At 42.5% G+C, this 20750-nt stretch overlaps 2 protein-coding genes across 5 annotated transcripts in view; both read left to right on the forward strand.

Annotated features, from left to right (window-relative positions):
* Positions 1-10809, forward strand: part of ARMC8 (armadillo repeat containing 8) — a 54470-nt gene extending 43661 nt beyond the window's left edge. For both annotated transcript variants that reach the window (XM_010716563.3, XM_010716564.3), the window contains 10 exons: positions 280-362; positions 666-747; positions 3084-3170; positions 3540-3632; positions 4119-4268; positions 6114-6209; positions 8349-8444; positions 8931-9003; positions 9308-9401; positions 10209-10809. In XM_010716563.3, coding sequence (XP_010714865.1) covers positions 280-362; positions 666-747; positions 3084-3170; positions 3540-3632; positions 4119-4268; positions 6114-6209; positions 8349-8444; positions 8931-9003; positions 9308-9401; positions 10209-10242 — 888 coding nt within the window. In that variant the 3' untranslated portion in view covers positions 10243-10809. The remainder of the gene's footprint in view (positions 1-279; positions 363-665; positions 748-3083; positions 3171-3539; positions 3633-4118; positions 4269-6113; positions 6210-8348; positions 8445-8930; positions 9004-9307; positions 9402-10208) is intronic.
* A 584-nt stretch (positions 10810-11393) lies between these two features.
* NME9 (NME/NM23 family member 9) lies at positions 11394-20750 on the forward strand. Of its 3 annotated transcripts, none has more exons than XM_010716567.3 (7): positions 11394-13818; positions 14337-14445; positions 16697-16754; positions 17530-17633; positions 18647-18718; positions 19938-20030; positions 20643-20750. In XM_010716567.3, exons 2-7 carry the CDS (start codon positions 14413-14415, stop codon positions 20664-20666), a joined length of 384 nt encoding a protein of 127 aa, XP_010714869.1. In that variant the 5' UTR covers positions 11394-13818; positions 14337-14412; the 3' UTR covers positions 20667-20750. The 3 variants fall into 3 exon arrangements, with proteins under 3 accessions (XP_010714869.1, XP_010714868.1, XP_031411003.1); XM_010716566.3 differs by lacking the exon at positions 11394-13818 and adding an exon at positions 13843-14180; XM_031555143.1 differs by lacking the exon at positions 11394-13818 and having other exon boundaries at positions 14188-14445.

Consider the following 20750-nt stretch of genomic DNA (forward strand, 5'->3'; position numbering starts at 1 on the left):
ATACATTATATATATCTTTTCTTAACGATTATTCAAGACATTTTGAAAGCAGCAGTGGAACAGAGGGTATAGATATCTTCCAAATCATGTGCAGATGCACACTTTATTCCACTTAATCTGACACTCTAAAGGGGCTTGCTATTTTAAGCTGTAGTTTTTGTACGATATTTAAAATATTGCAGACAGAAGAGAAAAAACAACAACAAAAAACCCAAAACAACAACCCCATAAATGTTCATATTATTTTATTCATATAATATTGATTACTTTTTGCTCTAGATCATTGAAACTGAAAATATGATGGACCGTATTGTTAATGGCTTATCTGAATCTAGTATCAAGGTGCGATTAGCTGCAGTCAGGTAGGATGCTTTTTTGTTTCATACAAACAATTTTTTTTTGTCAAAGTCTGATGTTGCACTTGCTAGAACTTCAGTTTTTCAAGAGCTGAAGTTAATCTGAAATCTTCTACTGTTGGAAAACTTGTTAGGGGGAGAAAATTATCCTGGACTAGCACAGTATTTTCTTTTGCTGTTTGCAAGCTATTAGTCATCACATTCTAGGTTGCATTATTATGTGCAAAAGCAATGTGTGTGTGTATGTGTAGAAGCATAAGTGTACCTCTGTGTACTTTTTTCACAGTGAATGTTTCTTTTCTGTTTTAGATGTTTGCACAGCTTGTCCCGTTCTGTTCAGCAGCTCAGGACAAGTTTTCAGGATCATGCTGTATGGAAACCTTTAATGAAGGTAAGTGGAGTCAAGTTGCAACCACACAAGTTTTCTGCTTGGTTATAATAACATGGAGGATATGGTGTATCTTTAATTTGCATGTGTTTCTGTAGAATCATAGCATATAGGACCTAGAAATCAAATTCTGTGCAAGGAGTGCTGTGGTCCATGCTTTGCTATTTTTTCATCTTTTTTTTTTCTGTGATCAATTAATAAAGCTACATTATCCCTAATATTTAGTCTTGTAGGACAGTAGGACTGTATATCCTTCAGTTCAGAGTAGATGGAACAGCTCAGGCTTGGTGTGTAAGTGCTACAAGAGAATTTAGGCCTGTTTTCTCCTGTAGTTCTCTAGTTCTCATTGCATATACTAAAACTGAAGTTGAAGAATTCAGCAAGACTTTTTAAAATACTTTTTTTTTTTTTAAAATAAAATGCAATTATCCACAAGATTAAAGTACATCAAAACGCACCTAATGTTTCTTGCCCTGTAACTAAGATTGTCACTAAGTGCAGATAAATAGACCAGTTTCTTAGTGTCAGTGTTTTTTAGCTCCTGAAAATGGGGAATGAGGCAATCCTGCAAGGAGCCTGAATGCTTAGGCAATGTAGACGCCCATGAAAATGATAAGAAAAATGCCTGAAATGAGCCTGACTCTCTATTCAGAAGTACAGAGAAAGCCTCATCAGCAAAGTTGAACTGATGAATCTGATAGTGAGGCAGTTACATGAGCTGACTTGTCTTCAAGCTTCAGTCAAAGTACTGTAAGGAAGTAAAAGGTCAGGAGATCTTTCGGCTCTTTCTGGTGTACGGATGATTCTGTAGAAGAAGGATCCCTGTTGGACAGCCTTCTCAGGCCTGTATAAAGTCTCACTGACTTTCTCTGATCTGCTTAAGTTCTAATTCTCAAAAATAACGGGCTGTACAAAATTGATTTGCTGATCATCCTATTGGTCTTTTATGAGGCTTGTGTGAATTAGAAACCCTAAAGTGTGGGTCTACTTTGTACTGTAGTTTCACAATGGAAATGATAGAGCAATTATTTTCTGACAAGATATGCAATACTGTACCTGTTACCATGAAACACTGATTCTTGAGTACTATTTGTGAATTGTGAATCCATGGATTAATTAATCAGTCTTAATTGGCAAGTCAAGAGAAATTTGACCATGCAAGTTCTGCACAATCACAATGGCATAATTCTCTGGTCAATATTTGTGATTGTCATCTGAAAGGGCTTGGAAGGAATATCTAAATATCTATCTAAGAGGTTGCAAAAATCCCAAGTTGGAAACATCAGAACTTCTAGAAATGTCAAACTAAAGTGACAAGCTTGCTTGAAGAAGCACAACCAGTCTAGAAAGAGAGCTATGTGACAAAATTTTGCAAACACTGCTGCTGGCTGTTGCTCATTGTGGTTTTTATTAAATAAGCTGGAGTCAGGAATTCTGTCTGCTCATTCCAAAATGGCAGGAATTATTCTTAAGTGAAAAATAAAATAAATTTTAAATAAAGATAAATCAATTTTCAATCTAGCTTGATAATAACTACGTAAGTTTTTTCTCTCTTCCCTAGCATATATAGCTATATGGAAGAGGAAGGCTTACATCTACAGGGCACGTGTAAATGCACTTTTGTGCAAAACTCTGTAAATGGAGTAATTGTTAATGTTTGCTTGCTGCTCTGAAACAGATGTTGGTACAGACCACCCTCACTCGTTTCTCTTTCCTTGCTGGAAGAGCAGTTGCATCCTCCTTACCTTGCCAATCTCTTCCAGACCACACTGGGGGATGTTCTGTTTAAGGATGGCATGTGTGGGTCCCACCTGACATCCTGGTATACCTAAGAGAGTTTATCTTGTTTGAGGTTTCTCACTTTCCCAAAAGGACAAGTATGACAAAATTTGCTGTATTACATTGTGCTTTCCTCAAGGAACAGAAGTTTTGAGGAGACTCCTGGAGCTTCCTTTTTTTTTTTTTTTTTTGGTAAAGCATGGTAGAGGTGTTCTACAGGTCACAGCCTGTTCTCTGTTGAAAGAATGGCCACTGAGCAGAATTAGGTCCATGCTTTGCAGAATAGGGCTTTGTTCCCATTGATTTCTTCTAAAACCCACATGAAAGCTCTCAAATCTGACCTCTTTGAAACAACTTTGCATTGCTCCAGCTTGTCTTGTAGAGAAGTATCACACTGAATTGAATGAGAACTGTCTGAATCTGCACTACAAGCGTCAAAGTGTCTCCAAATGTGTAGCATAACAAAGTGCAGCATAATTCCAGGTATTCCATTTCACAGTGAGCCCTGCCTTACCCTACTAGTTGACAGAGATTCTTCTTTCTCCCCTTCATGACAACAGGTTTTGCAGAATGCTCCGAATGAAATTCTGATAGTAGCATCTTCTACGCTATGCAATCTTCTTCTAGAATTCTCACCAAGCAAAGAGGTTAGTTTGTCTGTTACCTCTGATTGTTTCTGGATAAAAGCTACCCTATGGAGTGGTTCAATAAGCGTTCCTGATGGGTATCAATTATGTGTTAATTATCATAGAGTTGTAATATTAGGCAGACTGAAATCACAGATTGCTTGCTAATAAGAAGTAAACCTGCTTACAGTGGTGTGACAGCTAAATATTGTTGAATAGTTAAATGTATTCTCTGAAGGGGAAAAGAAGTATAAATGAATTTTTTGACTTACAGAATAATGATTACCTAAAAAAAACTTGTGAGCACCAACAAAACAAACTTTAACTGGGGATATGATTGTCTTACAGAATTACTGCTTTTTACTTTTTGTTCCAACTTGTTCATTTTAGCCTATTTTGGAATCAGGAGCCATAGAACTTCTATGTAGTTTAACACAAAGTGAAAATCTTGCCTTGCGAGTGAACGGCATTTGGGCTTTAATGGTGAGTAAAACACTGATGGAATTCTGCTTGCAGTTGCACTTCTGAAGTAGTTTGTTAATGTGACTTAAGGAACTTGTGAGTTGTTACTAGAGATAGTGTAAGTGAAATCTGTTTTTTCATTCTGTCCCTTTAAAGATGGGAAGCATTGTCAGCCTGGAACCCTTCAACAGTTAGAAATGAATAAGAACCCTTTCAAATACCCATTTGGTTGTCTGGATCATTCAGGCAAATATTTGAGCAGTGTCAGTAGCATGATGGGGACAAATAAAAGTGGGAAATAACCAGGTCAGCAAAAAAACCCATAAACCTGTGTGGATATTGATTTACTGTATAACTATAAATACGATCTTATGGAGAATTTACAGTTCTTTGTAAGTTATAACAATTTTGGGATTAATTTAGCAAGGACATATATATGCTTGCAGATAACAGTCTATTTAAAGTAAAAACTAAAGCTTAAGGTTTAAAAAACATTGTCTTTTTCAGAATATGGCATTTCAAGCTGAACAGAAGATCAAATCAGACATCTTGCGAGGTCTGAGCACAGAGCAGTTATTCCAGTTACTTTCTGATTCCGATGTAAATGTTTTGATGAAAACTTTAGGATTGCTCAGGAATCTTCTGTCTACTCGTCCAGTAAGTAGAGCTGCAAACAGACTTTCTTCTGATCAAACATACAGATGATGCTAATTAATGATTACTTTTTTTTTGACCAAAGATTTTGGCTGAGAATACAAAATGGTTTTCATTTTATTGCTGTTTGATACATGGCTAAAATTGAGGGCTCTGCTTTCCATTTATCCCAGTATCTGTAAACAAAAGTTCAAACTAGCATCAGAAAAATTGGAAAGAATTCTGTACATCCACTGAAACTTGATAACTGTTACAAATAGAGAACTAGATAGTTGAACTTAATCAATTCCATGACATTTAACTTCCCACAATATTTTCCAAAAAATCTTTCAGTGAAACTTGTCCAGAATAGCAATGAGAGAGTTGCACTTGTGAGTCAGTATGTGGAGAGGTGCTTTGGTATCCTCTTTGGTGGAGGTATGCTCGATATTTCTTCTTTCTTGACACCTGAAATATTTCTGATCTTACCCAACTGTGTAGTGAATACAGATTTCTTGAATTTGACTGTGGGACTGTGCACTTGGGGAAAAAAAAAATGCATACGCTCATTTTACAAACTAAAATAAGATGGTTTGAAAATGTAAGCCCGTGAATTGTTTTTGACAGGGAGAAAGAGGTATTGGTGGAGGAAAAGAAAGGGGTAATCCCCTGTGAAGAACAGAGGGAAAACATGCAGCAAACATTTGGCAAGCCAGCATTTTTGTGGGGGAAAAATACCACGAAGCCTCTACTGTGCATTTATCACGTATTATGTTTCTACTATAAAAAGGTCACTGCAAAATATCTTCTGATATGTGTACTCGCTGAATCTCAATAAGCTTCATAGAGAATTTACGCTGTCTTAATGTGAAGATTTTCATGTGAAAAGAGCGACCTGTCATTCGTTAGATTCACCCTGAGCTCTGACAGCAAAGTCTCGTTATTTTAAGGTGTTATTTGTCTGATACTGTCCCAGCTTCACCTACTGTCTGTAGCACTTTAGAGGCAGAATCAGCCATTCTCATTCTGTACCCAAAACTTACTCCAACGTAACTCATCCAGCAGCTTTTGATTCAAGTTTCAGTGCTAGCAATTTTAAGAAATCCTACAAGAATCTCTTTGAGCTGGAACTTCTCATCAATAAAATTTGCAGTGTGTGCTGTGCACTGGTTATGTCTGGTGGCTGTTAACTGTCACTCCTGAGTTTTGCTATCAGTTCCTCCAGTAGATCTGGTTTCGCATTTTTTTTGCTGTTACTCTTTATGACCACTTTTATTCTTGTACAGGTGTTTGTAGTCCTTAGTCATACGACCTTTTTACCTGTAAGTCTCTGACCTTGAGACAGTTTTCCTAGACTATAAGTAATTTATGTATCTTATCTTTCTGAATCCTTTAAGGTTTTTTTAATTTAAATGAGGATGTCAAACCTGGTTGCAGTGTTCCAGTAAGTGTAGCAAAAGTTCCAGGTGAAAAAAAGCCACACTTTTTTTAGCCCTCTTTGATGTCCTTCTGTTATCAGAGGAGAGAAGGTGGTTCTTTCTAACTGCAGCATCATACTGAGAGCTTGCATTCAGCAGGATTTAGTCTTCAGACTATGGCCAAATAGGAACCCAGTGCTTTGTTTTCTACAGATTTCAGTGAAGTCAGAACCAAGGCCTATATCATGCTCTCTCAAACGTTTGAGAGAAACCAGGGTTCAAATGAAGAGGAATATGACCAAGTGTTTCTGCTGCTTTGTGTTTTGGGAGAGCTTGCTATGAGCTAGGAACTTTGTGCAATGTTGCTACTCTTTATTTAAAGTAATTCATGTAGGAATGCCACCTCTGTGTCTGGAAAATTACTTCTAACTATATTTCATTGCTTTGACAGCACATAGACCATATAATGAGTACTCATGGGAAGCAAATCATGCAAGCAGTGACCCTCATTTTGGAAGGGGAGCACAATATAGAAGTCAAAGAACAGGTATCCTTCCTTTTGTTTCAAGTTCTCATGGCAGAATACAGTTTGAGAAACATCTAAAAATGCTCACTGTTCTCATCATGTTAATTTTCTTGAGGATTATGATGTGCTGTAGCTATTTTACTGAGGTCTGTCCATTTAATAACTGCAGTACCTACAAGAAATTCCTCTTCAGTGCATTATTACAAACATGTTTGAATTGAATTCAGAATGCTTTTTCAATTTCACAAGTAGGAGAACACCGTGCATGAGATGTAAGGCAGTGGCACGGCAGAAAGGGGACAATGGGGACATGGGAGGAGAACGAAGCCAGTATTTCATGCTGGGAAAAGCTTCATGGTTATTTGCTTCTACAGCAGCTGTTGGAACAGTCAATAATAAAGAATAGTGTTACTGCTTGCTTTGCTGGCAGGAGAACATGTTCTGCTGGGAGCTGTGGCATCTCAGCTGTTCTGGGGGCTGTAGGAGCCAGCAGTGGTCACAGCAGAGGAGACAGTATCAGGGAGAAGAGCACGCTGGTGTAGCCCATGATAAGATCAGAAGAGGCATGCCCTCAAACATTACAGCTGGAAGAAATAAAACATACATGAGTAAAGGGAAATGGAGAGAGGAGATGGCCAACAGGGAAATGCATCTCTGGTTTTAGAGCAGCGTAAGGGTGCCAGCTTACAGAGATACTTCCTGTGAGGCTACCACAGCAAAAGTAAGAGGATGGATGGCAGAATTTTGGCTAATAATGAGAGATGAGGGCTCTCTTTAACTGTCTTCACACAGGGCACGTGGTGGTGAATAATGGGGGCATTGAGAAGCTGTGGGAGATTGCAGAGGATTCCTTTGGCTTAGAATGGATATTGGTGGTGAACAGCATGGCAAATGTCTGTAATCCCTAAATCCAGAGTGATCTAAATCTCTGCTCAGTGAAGAGTGGGCTGAAGTAAAGAGGTCTTTTGTGGCCATAAAAAATGCAAAATTAGCAGAAAAAATACCAACCCACACGCACACACAAAAAAAGGCTAAATATGTAGCAAGTTTAGTGAAACCATGGTTGTGAAACAGCTGAGGATTAAACAATTGTTTCTTTCTAAATTGCTTCTGATAAAGCTCTAGTAAGTGAAATGGCCTTTATTGCAACAGGAGATGATTTTGCCTGCCAACCTCTGAGAATTATTTTGGAGGAGAAAGTGCACCTCCTGGAAGAGGGCTGTTGTACTGAAGCTGAACGTAGGCTTTCAGTTTTGGGGCCTTAGTATACAGAGCGCTTCGCTTACCCTGCAATGAGATAAACAGGTTTTTGTTTCAGAACTAACTGTTGCACACAAGCAGGATGGTGCTTGTTAGTGTGTCATCAGCAGCTTTGGGAAATAATAGATGTCTGCAACTGCTAACGTGAATGCAGCTTAGATAAAGGCATCACACACGTGCTGGTCATTCTCCTGAGCCCTCCTGCAACCACGTGCACAGAAAACATGGCTGAGTTCCTGCACAGCTCTTAAGGGAAGAATTCATAGAGCATCTCCCTGTGCCTCCCGAGCACCAGGAAAGCTGCCTTTGCAAGTCTTAATGCCTTGTGCATGTAGTGCAAACATGGGCTTTGTTGCTTCGAGGTTATTTTGTAAGATGGCTTTTCTAATTCACAAGAAATAAGCAGGTGCATTAGTAGTTTGCTTGAGTTCCCTCTGCAGGTAAGATGTGTGACTAGAACTTGTGGGAAAAAAAATATTTCTCTGAGGGATCAGCAGATAGACCTCTGTTTTTCCTTTTTCTCACCCAAAGAACTACATGGATGCGTTGTTTTTTTCTAGCTGCTGATACAGAATAGACTCCTTTACCTTCCAATATATTGTACCTTTTCTATGTGCTGCGTATTTCCATAAGAGACATAAATTTTACTCACTGAAATGAATTAATGAATGTTGCTTAATTTTTTTAGAACAGCAAAAACTGTTTTTGGAAGGGCTGTTCAACCACAGTTGTTACCGCTTTGGCACTGGCAAAATGTAAGCAAGCTGGAAACTCCAGATTAAAGATATTGAAACTAATTAAAAGAATTGTTTGTTACAAGTTCAAAGCTGACAGGAAAACTGTATAAATCATAGGATGCGATCTGCAGCCAATATTCTTAACAGTTTTTCTCTCTTTCAGACGTTATGTATACTTGCCAATATAGCAGATGGAACAACAGCAAAAGAACTGATTATGACCAATGATGACATTCTGCAGAAAATCAAATACTATATGGTATGGGGGAATTTCTCTTCAGTGTTTTATTTTGATTTTTTGCCAGAATTAAAGATGACGCTTTAGCATTTATTCATGTAAATTGTTAGTCATTGTCATGCACTTAGCTCTTGTCTACTCAGTTGTGTTTAAGAAATCATGCTGTGCAGCTCTATATGGCAGATTAGAAGGAAGATCCAGTGTTATTTCCCATCGTAATGTTATGCTGACTTAAGCAATGCCTTTAACAATTCTACTTGGAAAATTTGTAATGATACTGAAAAAGAAGCATCCTGTAGATCTCTTACTAAGTATGTAAGAGGAACTGACTGAAAGCTACTAAAGTATCTTATGTCATGGTGTCGTCTTTGAGAGAAGTTATAGATACAGAATTTGTCCCTTTGTCCCAACTTTTTCTACCTCATTTGTTACAGAATGAATGCCAAAATGTGTGAGAAATTCTGAATCTCTTCTTCTAAATTTGAATACTATTTTTTCTGTATTTAGAGTCATTCAAATGCTAAACTTCAGCTTGCTGCCATGTTCTGCATATCTAATCTCATATGGAATGGAGAAGAAGGTAAGAAAGCCTCATTATTAATACACAGACAAGTTACTACCCTGATCAAAAGGCTAGTGTTAAATTCTAGTCATTATTGCAGTGCAATGGAATCCAAAGCATAAAAAATGGAGACATCATTATAGAATCTAGAGCTCTGGTTCGAAGTTGCCACAGCTGAAGGAGTTTTCCATTGCTGTGTTTATGGAACTGAACTTTGCTCCATACCCCTCTCTTTAAGCTCATTTCTGCTGCCACTCCTTTCTTCTGTTCTGCATACGGTTTTTTTTGGTGACATTCCCAAGAATGTAATTTATTGTTACAGGTTCACAAGAACGCCAGGACAAACTACGAGACATGGGAATAGTAGATATCCTACATAAATTGAGTCAGTCATCGGATCCAAATCTGTGTGACAAGTGAGTGTAAATAAAAAATAAAATCCAGAAACGAGATTAGAGGAGAATCTTTGCTTTTTATTACGTGATGATCTTCTGGGATGCTGAGTTGGCTTGGGTTTTGGAAAGGATTGTTAGGGTGTGACAGCATGGTTGGGAGGTGTGGGCTCAAAGGAGAAGCAAAATTTTCAATTCAGGTCCTAATAATTAACACCGAATTAGCTGAAATATTGATGAAACTGTAACCATAGTTTTTTGGGAGGTATTTGTAACCAAAACGTCTTGCAAAGTTAGATCATATAAATTGTGCTGTTCTGACTGCTGCTTTTCACCCTCTCAGCTCACTGAATGGTGTTAGTAGGGGCAGTCTTACTGACAGGAATAATGTGCTTCCCGCGTGGGCTAAGTTCCTGATACATGACAGGTTCACTTCTCAGCTATAGTCACTGCTTTTCATGGTACATTTGTAGTATACAGAAAAATAATTGCTTTTCACCAACTGAAAGGGGATTTCTTTGTTTAAAAATTCAAGGTTCAAGATACATCTTAATCCACACCATATCTGACGATAGCTTAGGATATGCTGAACATTTAGTGTACGTGATTAGATCGTCTTATTCTCAGGTGCAGGGTGGATCCTTGAACTGTTACAGCCCACACTGCACCAAAAATGGGATCCTTCCAAACTGAAGGAAGCAGCTATTCAGTTTCCTGTCACCTCACTAGTTATCTTCCCTATCTTGCTGATGTAACGTGTAGTTTTGTTCATACAGTTGTTGATGATAAAGCCAGAACCCAACAATTAACAGCTTGTTTTTCCTCTTATAGGGCGAAGACAGCACTCCAACAGTATCTTGCATGATCAAAGGCTAATGGAATCTATGGACACCCCTCATGTCTACTTAAGGAACAGCAGGAAATATTCCTGACTCCTTATATTTGCACAAGTCACCTTGGGCTGCATTTTTCTTAGGTGCAGGGAGCTGCTTTGCAGAAACAGTTTAAATGATCAGGTCTCCAGTGCACTTGAGAATTTTTTTGAGGTAGTTTCTTTACTCAGAGGACTCTTGGGGGGTTGTTTTGGTTTGTTTGTTTCTTTTTTCCTGAGCTACCTGGACTTTGGAATAGAACAATCAGTCATCATTTTCCTTTTGGGCCTACAATTTTCTGCTTTTGCTGCAGCCTGTGTGTGTGTGGATGTGTGTGAGTGTGTTTGAGTGTGTGCGTGTGCTTGGATGAATGTGTGTTGGGTGTGATACCTCAATTTTGTTTTTCCTTTTTTTGTGTGAAAATCTTTTTCTACAGGTTTTCAAGGGTTAACCATTGTTTGCTGTACGAATACTTCAATGAATTATATACAGTTTGAATGAAATGTTATTTAAAAAAACAAAAACTGTTGTATCCCATAAAGTTTATTTTGAATTTTGAACAGATGAATGTTTTTAAGTAAAATATATGCATTTCTGAACTTCAGCTTAACTTACATTATACTTCCTTTTTAAAGAGGAAAATAAGGGGAGACAGTATATGCCAAATTATAAGCAGCACATTCTGTACTGACAGGATCCAAGAGTTAGCACTGTACTGCCATACAGGGTCACTCAGTACTGATGAAATACTCAAATCAGTGGAATGGGTCAGCTGGATTGTTCTACGTCCCTGCACAGTTTTAGAAGAAAGTCTCAGGCCTTGGAGTTTGCATGACTGTTGACTTTTCTGGGAAGTGACAGGTGGCTGCAATATAAGCGGGCATAAGCTCTCGCTGTAGAAGCCAAGAATTTTCTCAGATAATTGCTGAAGGATTAGTTGATTTCACTAATGATATGTATTTGCTGATCCCTAGTATCAGTAGAGAGAACAACATGTTGCAAAAGCTACACTTTCAAGAGACCTGGCAAGCAGTGATTAAGGGATTCCTTTTGTTTTGCATCCTTTACCTTCAGTCATAGTTAAGCAACATACAAATTATTTCTATTAATGGGTGCATTAACTTGTGGAACAGATTAATTTTTTGTTTTTTTTTGTCTCAGTCATGTTGCTATAAATTGTGTGTATATGTACAGATATACACACATGCATGGATTTGGATACCTGGGTGATAAGTGATGGGATTTTACTGTATTCAGAAGCTTAAATTATCCGTAAGTTCCTGAAACGGTGCCTGTAAGTGTGGAAAAAAATTGTGGGTACAAATGAAGACTGTGTGTAAGGTTAGGCTGGAATGCAAGACCCCCCCCAGTGGCTTCAGGAATCAGATATGCATAGGAGCAGATGGGAGCAGAAGGAGCTCTCCTTCGTACAGTTCAGGTTTCTTGCTTTCTTCCCATGTCTACTTTCTAATTTCAGGTTAGGCCATAGTTTCAATAGTCAATCTCCAAACACTATATCTACATAACACTAACAGGCATGCTAAGGGTTGCAGCCTACGTCTTAAACCAAATCTTTCGTATGTTACCTTGAGCTTCAGGAAGGCTGCTGCAAGAAGAGAGGTCTGTAACTTTGCTAACCAGGTTTGATAAGTATCTTAATCTTTAATTTCTGATGAGAAGATCAAATTGTGATAGCCTTACTTTTTTCAGAGGTCACTATTCGTGTCAGAAAATGTGACCATGGTTTGGCCTGGAATTTGAATGTGCTGTGTATCAGATAACTGTTATCACGTGGCTGCAGAGGAGAATATATACATTTCATGTAATTTCTTCTGCTCTCGAAAGACAAATAAAAGTGAGCACCTGACACTTTTCCCCCAGGCATTGCAGTAAGCGACTGGAAGTTTTTATGTCCTTCTGCAAATTTTTTTGTGATGGACAAGAATGAAAGTGGAAAATAAGTGAGAACTTGATAAGTAGCAGTACCTCAGAAATGAAGTCTTATCTATAAAGTCCCATCAGATATATTTTGGCTTGACCTGAGGGGAAGTTCTGAGGCAGGTATTGTGAATGTAAAACTTTACAGTGTGTATCTGGCTTCTAAGTTCTCACTCCTGCTATGTACATTGAGGAGCTCAAGTTCTTTCATATCTCTTTTCTCCCCCTCCTCTCCCAGTTTGCTTTTCTAAAAACAAATCTGAGTTTGGTTCTATAAAACTTTGGTGCCTAAAAGTGTTCAGAAGAAGGGTGAGTAAGTATCTGTGTACATCTTTTGAGGTGGTTGGTTCCTAAATTCTACCAGAAATGATAAAAACAATGCTCAGACAATCTTGTTGCTGCGTGAGAACAACTGCCATTTCCCACAGGTGTTGGCAGGGCAAACCGTCGGATGAGAACATTTTTACCTTCAGTTAAGCTTTGTGAATAATTTTTCCTGTTGCTATAGGTATGTACAAAGAGAAGAAAATGAATAGTGTAAATAATAAAAAAAAAACTTTACCAGAACATGTAGGTTTTTCTACTTCATGGAACAGTCAGCACTCTGTGCCATCTCCACAGCCCCACAGTCGCTTCCTGAGGCCACCGTGGGAACAAATGTGTTGGCCAGGCCTTTGCCAGCTTTGTTTGGGTGGTGGCATCTCTTGAGTTAGAGTTTGCAGAACCAAAGCAAGCAGAGTTTGGATGTGATACAGACGATCATATTTCTGCCATCTTTGTGCCATTTCTCTTCCTGAAAACCAATCAAACCTAATCAATTTTTTAAGTATATTTGCTCCTTATGTCTGTTGGCAGGGTCCAGTGATGATAACCATTCTCTCAAAGGTTACATGTGTCCAAGCGATTGGTTTTGCTTTGGAGTGTGCTGGTGATCAGGCAGCTGGCATGCTTGGCTGTATCTCACCACTGCCAGCTTGTTGGTTGGGGTACTCTCTCGAAGTCAAATGAGACAATTTGCCAGTTGTTGCTATCACAAATGGACCTCTTGGTAGTGAAGGATGCTACACGATGTGCTCAGAGGCATCTTGTGTTTTTAAGGCAAGCATCTCATATTACAAAAAAACCCAAACTTTTACAGCTTTTAGCCAGGTAGTAGCTGCCCTCCCTCCATCGGTCTCCCTTAAGGCAGTGATATAGCAGGCAGAGGAATAATTGCAGTGCATGAGGTTATGTTATTGAAGTCAAGAAAATAAGTTTACAAAGGGGATGAGCAAGTAATTCTGACATGTAAGCACCTGTTAGGTATAAACGTGAAAATTCAGCAGTGATCATAATCATTGGGATTTTACCGGGGGCTTGTGTTTACAAAGACATAGCTGTTGGGGCACCCCGGAGTGCAGTGCTCACCCACACTGGTGATGTAGGCTGGGGATTCCCTGCCCGTGTCCCTGTGACACCAAGCAGCGTCACCTTGAGCTTGCTGGTGGCAATGAGGGAGGGCAGCTGCTGTGCCAGAAGCCAGGTTCTGAGCCAGGAGGTGGCCAGCTGGAGGATGGCTACTGTGTGCCACGTGGCAAGGAACAGGTTGAGGTGTGCACCTGGAGCCCAAGGAGCCCGGCACAGGAGTCAGGGTGAGCAGAAGCTCTGTTGACCTGAATGCTTGCAAGCAGTTGGATGCTTGTTTCAGATGAGGGAAGAAAACTTACCATGGAGCTGTGTTTGGAGAAGGGCTGGCGGCTTCTCCCCTGTGCTCAATGGGGTGATGCCTGGCTCCGTGCCCTGGGTTTGGGAGGGATGAGGCGTGGGGGAGGGGGACGTGCAGCAGTGGGCAGAAGGCAGAACCGGGTGGGTTGGCCAGGCAGTGGGGCTCACAGCAGAGGGAGCCCAGCTTCCCACAGCAGTGGGGCTGGAGAAGGGCAGCAGGGAGGGGCCGGGCTGCTGTTCCGCCCAGTGCTGCCATAGCGGCATTGGGGAGCTGCCAGCTGCTGCGCAGGTACCTGGGCCCACTCTGCTCCTTCCACAGGCTTGGGAAGTCCCACCGTTGTAGTTTTGGCCCAGACACTGCAACAGCACTCAGCTCCAGCCCTGCTCCTGCTGAGTCCTGCGGGGTAGAGAAGCTACAACAGGTAAAACTGTCTCTGTGGTGCAGGTTGGCAGCGGTTGGAGTCACGTAATTAGAAGACGACGGCTGAGCGTCGCGCAGCGACCGCTGTTGCTGTGGAAGAATGGCTGCAAAGAGAAAGGAGGCGGTCCTTCAGGTCGGTAGGAGCCAGCCGTGCTGGAGGGCCTCTCAGAACAACTTCTAAATTCACAGAGAATTGAAAGAATGTAGTTTGGTCTTAGAGTATCTGCTGTCAGGGCCCTGCTGTGAGATTCTCGTGGTAGAAAAGCATTCCTGAAGGCAGGTGGGAAGCACTGGGGAACTGCAGCAAGGCAAATACGGCCCTGAGGTCAGGGCCAGGGGTTTGTGTGTTTAGAGATTGCTGCAAAGCTGGAAAAAGTTGGGAGGTACCAGGAAAAATTCCAGGTTAAGAACTTCATAAGTCATTATAAAAATTGGAGATCATGGGTGAGTCCGTGAATATGTGAGAAGAGAAAGGTGAAGAGTTTAAACTAGGAATTATTTCTGCTGCTGCTTGTTGCACTGCATTCCTTTGTGATGGCAAATGTTTGCAATGGGACTTTGCACTTCTGGCAAACTAGCTACACATCCAGCTTGGGAGATCCTAGTTTAGGTCTGCACAGGTGTGAGTGTGGTGTGACTGCGTGACCTGAGCTGTGTGTATAGCACAGCGAGTTGGCTTGGAGACGCTCTGGGTGTATCAGAGAAGAGCCATATCCTGGCTGCTGCTGGGCATCCATGTTAGCAAAGCACTTTGAACAGTGCTGGCATTGCTTTCAGAGTCCATCAGTTGAACTCATTATTGCAAATTACAATCATCATAAATGAGTTGAACTCATTAACGTGCTGTGGAACGCTCCGAGGGTGGTCCTAGCACTGCTGATACCTGGAATAATTGCATTTCTTAATTCTGCAGATGTGCTCTGAGAAATTAGGTGTGGGGTCACATGCTGAAAACAGAGAAAGGTGTTAGAACAGAGGGAGGTGTCAGAACAACTCCCTGCTTTGAGCGAGGTGGGGTCCTGGAGAAACTGCTCACCCTGACCTCCAGTGATACCTGAAAGTCCGCAAGAAGCCACTTAATTTGCATGGGAATTTCCACTCTGAGTTCTTGACTTGGAATTCTAGCAGTCTTTTAATGTGCATTGGTGTTAATTACTGAATAATACCCTTCTTGCAGCTTACAATCTTCCAGTGTATTCCAGTATAATACTGAATGTATTTACGATTAATGATACTGACTGAGAATGCTATTAGGAATCTTTGTTGTTCAGTATCAGCACAGCAGCAAAGAAGTAATATTACCAACATGAGTGATTCTTTGAAGTCACTTGATTAAAGAATAAAAAATTTCAGAACAATTTATTTAGAAAACACCAGGTTCTACCAACCCTGGGTGTCATCGTTTTTTGCTCCCCTGCAAGTCCAAGGGCAACCTACAGTCAGCATTTTTAGCACATTCCAAGGGCAGGGATGGTTTATTGAGTTACTGCTGACACTTGAGTAGCTTGTGCTGAGCCACTTTCTATTATTTTACTTTGCAATAACACCCTTTGACAATTATTCTTTGATGCCCTCGCGTGACCTGCGCTTGCAGAAGTAGGCTGCTCAGCAAAGGAGGTTAGTGGAATTACTGGGGACGGTGTGGTGTTCCAAAAGCATTGCCTGCCCCTCCGTGCTGCACCCCACGGTCAGTCACAGGGGTCACCCCATCCCTGCTGTGAGCAAAGCTGCTTGGAGAGAGGGAGGAAGGAAACCTCTAGCTCTATGGAGGGTGGGGGCCTGTGAAGAAATGTGTCCATGGGGTATGTAAGTATGGGTTGGCCAGAATGCTGCTTTCACAGGTGCAGCTTTAGGTGATCCCCCAGCTGCAGCCTCTTGCCTAGCACACCAAAGGATTTGGAAAGCACATAGTGCTGTCCTGATGCTAAGGTCAGGACTGTGGCATGATCCATTCAGATACCACTGGCACTGCCTGGTACGGTCCATGATGCCAACATCTTGTGAAGGCACAGGGACCATTTCCCTGCTCACCTCCCAGAATAACTGTCTCTCTGCAAACCAAAGGTGGAGTCTCCAAGCACCCAGACTGTTCAGAGAGTTGCTGCTACTGAAAGGGGAGAGCTTGCATTTGTCCAAGTATTCCTATACCCCTCCATATGCCTGTGCAGTGCTTTGGGGGAGGGGGAGTTGTCTCCCACCTGTGTTCTGGCCCTGTCTTGCTCACCAGAGGAGTGCAGGCAGGAAGATTTTCCTGCAGTGTTCAGATTAATGCCTATCTGAATGGATGTGTCTGTCATACAGGCAAGCACAAGGTGACATGTCGATATGTTTACAACTACCTGATGACTTACTGTTGCTCTGACTGGTTTTAAATTTTCACACAGATGAACGTCAATAGCCAGGAACTTTGGGAGGAAATGCTGTGTCTTGAAGGCCTCATTGGTAAGGGCTTGGTCAACACGCAGTGTTGATTTGTTCTGTGTTACAAGCACTTTGGTCCTATTAGGAATCAGTTTCTGCTGATACTAATGTTTGGACAAACCCTTTATTTCTCTTGCCCTGAGTGGAAGTAAGGAATATTATACCATATTAACAGAAGCTGTACCAGCTGGAGATTAACAACTTATGTGGGACAGTTGTCATTGAACTACAGCAACACTGGTGCAGGAGCCTCAAGTCCTCCAGGCATGGGGCAGGGAGATCCCAGTGCGAGGAGCAGCCCTGGTTCCCAAGGTGGGGTCAGAGGATGGCTAGGTGAGCCTGTGGGGCAGGTCACCCTGAAAAATCTGATACCCTCAGGGTCACAACCATGTACATGTATCTTTTAAAGACTCCACAACGTTGTGAGCTTGTTATTTTTTAATGCCATTTGACCCTTTGATCTATTAGCATATCAGTAGTTAGTTTCTACTGTAGTTGAATCCGCAACCCTTGTGGTGCTTTGCAAGAGTCAGAACTATGAGAGCAGCAGCCCTAGGCTGCAGCTTGAGAGGCTCAGGTTGGACCTTAAAAAAATCTCCTTCCCCAGGATGGTGATGCCATAGAGAACCCCAGAAGAGGACACTTCATTTCTGTGAGGATTTCAGGTTTCTTACGGCACTAACAGCCTTTATGCAGCCCTCTTCCTAAAGATTACGCTGCAAAGTGCACAAACCAGCCTATTGGTGTAGGTCCGAAACAACCCATTCTGACCTTATTCTTATTTTCATGCTTGCAGTTGTTGATGCATATCAAGCCTGGTGTGGCCCATGCAAAACAGTAGTGGATCTTTTCCGAAGAATAAGGAATGAAGTCAGCAGTGACCTTCTGCACTTTGCTGTGGTAAGGTCCCATTTGGCACTGCTTAAAAAATCCATATTCTGTCCCCTGAACTTAGCAGGTAACTGAAGTCATTCATCTTTCCAAATCCAGCTAAAACATTGCAGGAGTTCCAGCCTATGTGAATGAACCTGCTGGATGCAGGTTGGTTACATCGATAAGAGCTCATACCATTAAAGACTTTCAGGCTTGAACAATTCTGTATTTTCAGATGTTTTTCTGCAAAGGAGAAGGCTTGAACACAACTGATCATTTTGTTTCATGACTTTCGTATTTTACCAGCTCTTACTTTAACCCTGGCAGCAAACTTGCTGTTCTTGGGCTGGGTGACACATTAGTTGGAAGATGTCTGCCTACTGACACGGTGAACTTTCCAAGGGACTTGTTTCTGCAGTGTGCACAATTTGCTTAAGCAAATTACATTGGACAGGATGAGCAGCATGTGTGTTCCTGTGCTGTACAGGGAGAGAGTGAAGGAGCTGGGTTTTCAAAGCCTGGAGAAGAGAAGGCTCAGGGGCAGAGCCAAGAGCTGTCTTTGGCTGTCTACTGGGGCATTATTAGAGAAAGAAGAAACAGGGATTGCTCAGTGGTACATAGCAAAAGAACAAGAGACAACAAGATTGAATTGTGGCAGCAAAAATTCCAAAATATACAAGGAAAAAAAAAGTGTTCAAATAGGAGTGATGAGGGCACTGGGGCAAGTTCCCAGACAGCTGTGGAGATCTGATTTGTAGAGATGCTCAAAACTCCATTTCACACAGCCTTGCACACGCTCCTTCTGCTGTCCCAGCTCCTGCAGGCAAAATCTCCCAGAGACATCCACTTCTTGAGTGTGGTACTGAGCTGAGATACAATCCCTGGCTCTGACCAGTGTCATTTCAGCCTGTAAGCCTGGGATTCTGCTGTACATGAGGGGTGAGTGCTGGCCAGTTCTGAGCACAGGCTGTTCTGTGTGTGTTCCTCTGAAGCAAAAATGTTTTCCCATAAGCACCTATTTTATCTGACATCCTTTTTAGGCTGAAGTTGATTCCGTTGATGCTCTGGAAAAATACAGAGGAAAATGTGAGCCCATCTTTCTCTTCTACACAGTGAGTGAAAAGTTCCTTACAGTAGTTACACAGCAATAAATGTGGCTTAGCAGTGCGAACAGCTGTCTTCTTGGAGAGCTGTGCTACTGCAGGGCCTCACTGCTGCCACAGGCTCCTTCCCTTCATCCTCAGGCACATCAGGAACAGTAAAGAAAGTTGTTCCAAAATTTCCCTTTTGTTTTGGAGTGGAGCAGCTCTGCCTGTGAGGAGGGCCTGGTACATAATTTAATATCTCTATTGTTAATCTGGATGAGGGGATTAAGTGTACCCTCAGTAAGTTTGCAGATGGCACCAAGTTGGGGAGAAGTGTTGATCTGCCTGAGGGTGGGAGGGCCCTACAGAGGGATCTGGACAGGCTGATTGCTGGGCTGAGGCCAGTTGTATGAGTTTAAACAAGACAAGTCCTGCACTTTGGTCACAACCCTATGGAGCTGTATGGGCTTGGGGCTTGGAAAGCTGTGCGGAGGAAAAGGGCCTGGGGGTGTTGGTTGATGCGGAGCTGAACATGAGCAGCAGTGTGCCCAAGCGGCCAAGAAGGCCGGGGGTATCCTGGGTATCCTGGCTTGTATCAGAAATAGTGCAGCCAGCAGGAGCAGGAGGTGATTGTTCCCCTGTACTCAGCTCTGGTGAGGCCACACATCGTGTACGGAGTTCAGTATTAAGCCCCTCACTACAAGAAAGACATTGAAGCCCTGAAGTGTGTCCAGAAAAGGGCAGTGAAGCTGTGGGGTAGGGTTTTGGAGCACAAGACTTATGGGGAGCAGCTGAGGGAACTGGAATGGATCAGTCTGGAGAAGAGAGGCTCAGGGCAGACCTTATCACCCCCTGCAACTCCCTGAGGAGGTTGTGGCAGATGGAGGTCAGTCACTTCTTCCAGGTAACAGCAATAGGATGAGGGGTGATGGCCTCACATTGTGCCAGGGGGCGGTCAGGTTGGGTGTTAGGAAACATTCCTTCTCAAAAAGAGCAGTGAGGCGCTGCACAGCTGCACGGGGAGGTGAGGCAGTCACCTGGAGGCGCTCAGAGCTGTGGAGATGTGGCACTGAGGGATGTGGGCAGTGGGCATGGTGGGGTGGGCTGGGGTTGGACTTGAGGATCTGAGGGGTCTTTTCCAGCCTTATTGATTCTGTTATAACACAGTACATGATGGGATGGTCTGGTGATTTCCAGAGCCCAGGGAGCTGTGCTCACTGACAGACCTGCTTCTCACCCTTTTCAGAGAGGAGCAAATGCCCCATTGCTGCAGAAGACCATTCTGAAACAGCTGGCAGTGGGAAGGAAGGCTTTGGAGCATGGAGGAGAGCGTTTGGTGGTAACTGGGCTCTGAATCCTTCTTGTTAGAGCCAAGGCTCAGCTTTCCAGTGTCAGCAAGGCTCTGAAGCGGGGTTGCTTCCTGCCAAAAATCTGTCGGTTTTTCTCAGCTGAGCCTGAAGGCTGATGTACACCCCACGTCACAGGGTTGTGCAGCCCTCCTGGATGTAAGGAAGAAGCTGAGAAGGTGGTTGTGTTTTTAAACCCTCTGTCCTTCTAGGAGGAGGAAAAGCAGCATGTCATCCAGCTCTACAGGATGGAGGGAGAACTCTGCTTGTGTTTTCTCTTGCAGTGCTCACCCACCCCTAGCATTAATTATTCCTTCAGGACACCTGAGCTTTTAATTCCATAATCCAGCAGCTCTCCGATGACGTTTCTCAGGCTGCAAGGGAGGGCACTTCACAGCACTCTGCCATGCTTGTTCCTGCGCTGGGATATGGCCGTGCAATCACTGGCAGCAGCTGTCCTGCAGCGGCTGTGCTGGGCACAGTGCTGCTGAGGAAATGCAGCCTTTGTTCTCAGCTCACTGTGCAGCCGTACCACTGCATTCCCTGCAGCGACTCTCACTGGTAACTCTCCACGTCACTGATGATTTCTTTCCCTCCTCCCGCAGGCTCACGTCCTCGACGCTCCCTAGTCCAGTTTCGCTGCCGCCGTCCCGGGGCAGCCGCGCACTTCCCAATAAACCGCTCCGTTCCATCGCCTCCTCCCCTCGGTTACC

Source organism: Meleagris gallopavo, chromosome 11 (genome assembly GCF_000146605.3).
Source record: "Meleagris gallopavo isolate NT-WF06-2002-E0010 breed Aviagen turkey brand Nicholas breeding stock chromosome 11, Turkey_5.1, whole genome shotgun sequence".
NCBI lineage: Eukaryota > Metazoa > Chordata > Aves > Galliformes > Phasianidae > Meleagris > Meleagris gallopavo.